Genomic DNA, 7,187 nt, shown 5'->3' with positions numbered 1-7,187 from the left:
GTCTGCGGCATTCCAACGGTTGTACTTGCTCACTCGTTCGTAATGGGTGAGCCAGTCATCGATGACTTCTTCCGCTTTGCCTTCAAACTTCCGTGGTTCTCGTTGCAGCTGCCAGCCGCCGGGCGGTGTCGCCGAAGTGTTGCCTTGAGCCGGGGGCGCCATGACTTCTCGGATGGGCGAGAGGCCAGCTACGTGACGGGCCCACTTTTGCCAAGAAAGACGAACACCGCGTGGTAGTCAGGCCTCGCGGAGGGCTCGTAGTAAGCGCTACCAAGATGTCAGTACTGCGTGCAGCTATAATAGCGGCGGCTAACATTAAGATTGAAGAAGCGGAGGACGATTCGTTTGCGCCGAACGTCGCCCAGAATATCAGCGTGCTAAGCACACCCAGTGAAGCGAGATCATTCCGTTACGGATCGATCCGCAACATCACAGTTGAAGAACGCACGTACGAAACGTTTGCGTATAAGACCACCCCAGACAACACCTCACGAGGTGTAATAAGCGGAGTAGGAAGAGAAGAGCCCGAGGAGCAGATCACTCGGTTCCTAGTGAACAAGCATAACCCCACCATCATGGCCGCTCACCGGCTCGGAAACTCTGAATCGGTGGTAATACTGTTTGAAGGAAACAAAGTCCCGCGCTATGTAAAGTACGGTGGCTTCGTCACTAAGTGCACACTGTATAGGCAGCACCGAGAGGTCTGCACTACATGTGGCCAGATCGGGCACAGGAGAGATGTGTGCCCGACTCCGAACGCAAGGGTGTGCTTTGCTTGCGGGAGAAATAATCCCGGAGAAGACCATGCCGAATATTGCAAACCGAGATGCAAGTTCTGCGGCGGCTCCCACGTCACGGGCGCGGGTAGCTGCAAGAACAAATTCAAAACGCCGCTTCAAATCAAGCAGCGACAGTGGGCGAAACAACACGCCGAAACACCCGCAAAGAAGGCGCCCATCAAGATGGCGCCCGCACCCGTGAAAGCCGCCGGGAAGGTCGAGCTTTCTAGAAGATTCGAATTCCCGGAACTGGGAGCCAGCGGAGAACGTCACGCGCAGAACGGCGTGGCGAGCCGCGATAGGAGCAGAGCAGCGCCGGAGGATTTGACGTGGGCAGACGTCACCTCCGGAAGACCGATAGAAGCGCGCCAGTCAAGACCGGCGCCGCAGGTGCACGTGCACCCGCAGCCGCGGGCGAGCGAGAGTCTGACAAACAAGTCTGACGTCAATGGCGCGCCGATGACGCAAAAGAAAGAGCCCGTCGTCAAGGCAACGAACGGGGCCTCGAGCGGGGCAGCTGCAGCGCCGAAGGAACCTGGCAAGATGCCAAGCGGCGGCGGCTGCAGCGAACAGTGCAAGAAAGAGACGCGGGAGCTGAAAGCCACCGTGAAGAGAACGGAGAAGATGATTCTAGAACTCCAAACGAAGATGGCGGCGCTACAGCTAACCATCAAACACCAACGTGTAACTATCACCAAACTCCAAGAGGGCGAAACGAAGAATGAAGCCAACGAGGTCAAGATGTCGACAGAAGCCGACGAAGAAGATGACGGTACCCGAGCGAACATCCTGGCTAATACCGTCATCAACACTACGGTTCCCAAGACCTTCCAATTCACCGCCAACACGAAGACCCCGACCAGGGCCTCCATCGTGGCAGCGGCAAGAGGATTAGAAGAACAACCCGAAGAAGAGCTAGAAAGCGCAAGTGAAAGCGACGAAGAAGAAGAAGATAGCGCCTCCGTCATCTCTGTGGCGGCTACGAACAACGGAGACAGGACGAAACCTCTCGGATACGTCGGCCTCAACAGGAAGATCAACCAGATCTCGAACACCGTGAACAAGTGGGGCAAGAATTTGGAGTCCTCGAACAAAGGATTCTCACGAAATGCACCCAGGTAATTCAACAACAACTAGCGCAAACGATCCAGCTCCAAATTGAGCAGGCGCTAGAGAGGGCCTTGAGCCCGGAGAAACTGCAACCGCTCATTGACAGATCGGTACAGCAATACTGCAACACACAGAAGGCTCTCCCACATAATGGACAGCAACAATAAGCTCAAGATCTGGCACTGGAACACCAACGGGTTCCGGTGTCGTAAAGCAGTCCTGCAACAGCACCTGATATCGTTAGAACCAACGGCTCGTCCGGACGTGATAGCGATCCAAGAAACCCACTCAGAAGAGACGCCGACGCTACCGGGATACCGGGCGCATGCCTGCCCCCCGTCCGCTCGCACCTGCGGGAAGGGCGCGGCGCAGGGAGTGTGCACGTTCATTCGGAAAGGCATCGCCCACGTGAAACACCAACAGTTCCTGGGCAACAGGGACACCGCCATCGAGCTATGCGTCACCGAACTAGTAATCAACGGTAAGGGACGCGGAGCCCGAGGCGGAAGGAAGAAGAAGACGTCGTCTACCGTCTTCCTCACGAACATTTACAGTAACCCCAGACATGGAAAACAGAAGTTCAAGACTCTGTTCCATAAGATCAAGAACGCCACGACCCAAGCACAGAAGGACATGGCCAGCAGAGGAGACGCCGCCGCAATAGTGTGTGGTGACTTCAACGCCCAACATAGAGAACTCGGCTACACGACCACCACGTCCAAAGGGAGGGATCTCCTCGAAGACGCGAACGAAGCCGAATTCACGCTGCTAACCAACCCGACCCAACCATCAAGGATCGGCACGTCGGCCGCCAGGGACACGAACCCGGACCTCGCCTTCGCGATGCTGCCTGACGGCGACACTGCAAGGTGGAGGAACACGGGAGTCAACCTAGGCAGCGATCACTTCATAATAGAAATCGAACTGCCGCTGGCTCATCTCAAAGGAGACCCGAACCGCAGCAGAACATCGAAACACAAGCTCGTCGACTGGAGCAAGTTCCGTAATACAGAACTCGGCGACATCGACAACATCGACGAGTGGTCGGCGAAACTGCTGGCTGCAACCGAAGGCGCCACAGAAGAAATTGAGGCACCCGAAGAGATCGAAGCAATGGATCCGAGACTAGCCCACCTTCTCGAGGCTAGGCGCTCGCTCCAAAGACGTTGGCGACGACAGCGTCACAACAAAAAGCTACGTAAGAAGATTGCAGAACTCGGCCGTAAGATCGAGCGACACAGCAGGCAACTCTGCTCGCAGCAGTGGTTTGCACTCTGCAGCCAGGCTGACGGGCAACTACACCATGGCGGCACTTGGAAACTCCTCAGGCAACTGATGGACGAGACCAAGAGTTGCGAATATCAACGGACGCGCATGGCCCAAATCCTGCACACCACCGCTCGTCAACTGGGTGAGGAGGAGATGTACAAGCGACTCAACGAGCGCTACCTCCCCATCCCCAGTCGCGAAGACCACCCCGACTATGCGGGCCAACCGAACCCCTACCTCGACCGAGATATAGAGGAATGGGAGGTGAGGCAGGCCGCACAGGACCTGAACTGTCGGTCGGCAGCCGGACCCGACAAAGTTACTAACAAAGCACTACGCAACCTGAGCGACGCAGCCATCACATCGCTGACACGCTACTACAACGACTGCTGGCACGGCGGCAAGCTGCCCAAGGCCTGGAAGACAGCGAAGACTATCCTGCTGCCAAAGCCAAACAAGCCACCGGGGATAGAGGGCCTGCGTCCCATCTCGCTTACGTCTTGCGTGGGCAAGGTGCTGGAGCATGTCCTCAACACCCGGTGGAAACGCTACCTGGAGGCGCACAACGTCTACCCGGACTCAATGCTCGGCTTTAGGGCCAAGCTGGGAACGCAAGACGCCATGCTCCTGATCCAACGAGAAGTCCTCGACCCCCCGGGCGGGATTCCGAAGAACGACAACCGAGCGATCTTGGGCTTGGACCTGCAGAGTGCGTTCGACAACGTTCGGCACTCGGCGGTCCTGGCTCAGGTGTCCCGCCTGGGGCTGGGCGCAAGATCATACAACTACATCAGAGCCTTCCTCTCCCGCCGCACGGCCCGGTTGGAGGTGGGAGGCACGAAGCTTGAAGAAAGAGAGCTGGGCAGTGTCGGGACCCCTCAGGGCTCGGTGATCTCCCTGTTCCTGTTCAACATCGTCATGATCGAGGTGGCCAGGTGTCTGGAGGCACTGAGCCCGGGGATCCGACACTGCCTCTACGCCGACGACGTAACCATCTGGGCCACGGGTGGGAGCGACGGAGACATCGAGGCGGGCCTGCAGGCAGCGGTGGATGCCGTGGAGTCCGCGCTCTCGGGCACGGGCCTGCGGTGTTCGCCGCAAAAGTCGCAGCTGCTCATCCTGCCGCCACCTGGAAGACACAGGAAGAAAGCGAGTCAGGAAGCGATCGAGAACATCGTCGTGCGCATGAGCGACGGTGTGCCGATCCCGCATGTTCCGGGGCTACGGGTCCTGGGGATGTTCGTGGATGGCACCCAGACCAACGCCACGGCGGTCAAGAACATCACAACCAAGATGGGCGTTGCAGCACGCCTGGTCAAACGAGTCTCGTCCCGATACCTGGGCATGAACGAGAGGGGGCTCCTGCGCCTGCTGCAGGCTTTCGTCGTAAGCCATGCAGCATATGCGGGGGCCTTCCACCGCTGGACGAGTGCGGAGCGAGCCAAGATCGACGCCGCCATCCGGAAAGCCTACACGGGGGCCCTGGGGCTCCTGCCGGGCACGAAGACCACGGCCTTGCTGTCTCTGGGAGCACACAACACGCTCTCGGAGATCAGCGAGGCCCAGAGAGCATCGCAGCTGAGCCGCCTAGGTAGCACGGCAGCGGGCAGAAGACTACTAGATCGGGTGGGACTCCTACCTCCTGGCGAACGTATGGGTGCAGGACCGGACGGCGAGCTGGAGGAGCAAGTACCCCTGAGTGACGAGGCAGCGAGGAATATCATCGTATACCCACTGCCCAAAAACACAGATCCAGAGAGAGACGTGGGCAGGCGAGCGGCGAGAGCTGTGGCGCTGGCCCGTCAACACCAACGAGACGAAGGTGCTGTCTACGTGGACGCCGCGAGGTATCCGGGGAGACGCAACGCCTTCGCAGCGGTGGTGGTTCGAGCTACTACCGGAGAACTGCTAACAGCAAGCACAGTGCGCGCCCGAACGGCTGGCCAGGCAGAGGAGGTGGCGATCGCTCTGGCGATGGGTCTGCCGGGTACGTGCACGGTGCTAAGTGACTCGAAATCGGCGATCAAGAATTTTGCCCGAGGAACGGTCTGGCGGGGCGCGGAACAACTAGTGAGGTCCATCGAGGCCTCGCGGGTCGCTCGCGGCGTCGCTGCGGGACCGAACATCGTCCTCAAATGGTTTCCGGCCCATGCGGGCCGGCAGCTAGCACCCGACATCGTGAACCGCAACGAAGAGGCGGACGCCGCGGCCCGTGGTCTCATCACGTGCCGGACCGCGGCCGTCCGCCTCTCCGAAACCAGCGGAGTAGACTGAGAAGAAGACTTCGAACCCCTCACCGACTACGGTGAGATCCTGACGGCTTACAGAGACGTCAGGAGAGCCTTCCCACCCGCGCACCGAGAACTCTCGCGCGCGGAGGCAGTGAAGCTCCGACAGTTGCAGACTGAGTGCGTGCTGACGCCGGCTCTGGCCCGGCACGTGTGCCCCGACATGTTCGTGGACGCCAAGTGCAGTGTGTGCGAACGTGAACTAGCTACTCTCCGCCACATCATGTGGGGTGGGTGTAACAGTGCCATGAACAACGGGAACGGGCAGTGCCAGGACGCCACGTATCCCGAAGAGGTGGGTGCGTGGATACGCTCCGAAGACCCGAAGACGCAAAGAAGGGCTATCCAGCGGCTCGAGGAGGCTTTGGCGAAGCAACGGAGAAAGGGAACCGACGCCCCGGCCAACGGGTGCGGAGGAACTCGAGTATCTGTCGCCTAGCTGAAGTACAACATCCTCGAGGTCTAGGCCCTAGGACTATTGGACTTTAATAGCCGTAGTCTTTAGACAGGGAACATCCGCGCCCTGTGAGGCCGGGGACTTCCCACACGCCGGATGTGTAAATAAATGTTATTTCTCTCTCTCTTCGGTGACGATCCAGTGACGCCATTGTCCGCTGCGTTTACCCCGCACCTCTACCAAGTCTGTTACCGTAAAAGGGAGGTTTATTTCCTGGACAGGATGGAGAAGCTTCACAGCAACGAACGGGGCTCCAAACGCACACGCCTGGGGATCGTTCCTCTTCCTCTTTAGTACAGGGATTGCCCATCCGTCATGCACATGTTCAAGCATGTGATGCGTTACAATTTCCTGCAAAGAACGGAAAAAGCCTGAAAGTTGTAAAGAGGCGTCTAGGCATGGGAAAAATCAAATGTATGCACCTAAAACAAGCAAGGCAATGTCATAACAAATGGGGAAACATATAGTAGCCCAGGAGTTCCATAGAGATCTATTCGGTAGACCCGACACCCAGGATAATGCCGAACTAGGAAGTAGATCAGATGAGGTACACATCACACTAGTAACGACAGGACCAGCAAAGAATGCTTCGAAAGAAACGCAACTGGCCAAAGAACGGGTTGAGGATCACATAACAGCAGACCTTTTGAAAGATGGTGGGAAAATTGTACAGGAAAACTTGCAAACTTGCATACGCAATGCGTAACGACCGCCAGTGTACTGGAATCTTGGAAGAACGCGAACATCATCCTAATCCAAATGAAAGCTGTCGTGAAGGCCTTCAGAAATTGCAGGGAGATCAGATTACTGCCAGTCGCCTACAAGGTACTCATGAAAGTAATCGCAACCACAATTTCTAGAGCCCCATACTTCCATCAACCTACTGAACAAGCAGCATTCTGTTAGGGCTATTAAAAGATACACCATAGTCACACGATCACGCAGGTGAGAGATGCGTGCGGAGTATATTGAAACATTTTATATAGCCATCATAGATTATGAGAAAGTATTTGACTCGGCCGAAACCTCCGTATTCACGCATGCATTGCGCAATAAGTGTGTAGACGGGTATTGCGTAAGAACACTAGCTGATATGTATAATGGGTCCACAGCCACCGTAGTCCTCCTTAAGGATAGCCTTAAAATACCCATACGGAAAGGCGTCAGGCAAGGAGATACAACATCTCTAATGTTATCCACAGCACAACATGTTTGCAAGAGGTATTCAGAACACTCAAATGGGAACAGGCGGGCGTAAGGGTAATGAACAAGATCTCAGTAACC

At 56.8% G+C, this 7,187-nt stretch overlaps 1 protein-coding gene across 1 annotated transcript; it reads left to right on the top strand.

Moving 5' to 3' along the window:
• The first annotated feature begins 371 nt into the window (after positions 1-371).
• LOC144147329 (uncharacterized) lies at positions 372-1,901 on the top strand. The gene has a single exon (XM_077679446.1). The coding sequence runs from the start codon at positions 576-578 to the stop codon at positions 1,899-1,901; it is 1,326 nt and encodes a 441-aa protein (XP_077535572.1). The 5' UTR covers positions 372-575.
• Positions 1,902-7,187: the final 5,286 nt, after the last annotated feature.

The sequence above is a fragment of the Haemaphysalis longicornis genome, unplaced genomic scaffold (assembly GCF_048455015.1).
Source record: "Haemaphysalis longicornis isolate Haplotype H1 unplaced genomic scaffold, Haemaphysalis longicornis Haplotype H1 scaffold_7, whole genome shotgun sequence".
NCBI lineage: Eukaryota > Metazoa > Arthropoda > Arachnida > Ixodida > Ixodidae > Haemaphysalis > Haemaphysalis longicornis.
Note: the sequence above shows the minus strand (reverse complement) of the source record. Positions and strands in the feature narration are given on the sequence as shown.

What these genes read in the sequence shown, in the direction of transcription:
- LOC144147329 (XM_077679446.1), top strand. Translation starts at nt 576, where the DNA reads ATGGCCGCTCACCGGCTCGGAAACTCTGAATCGGTGGTAATACTGTTT.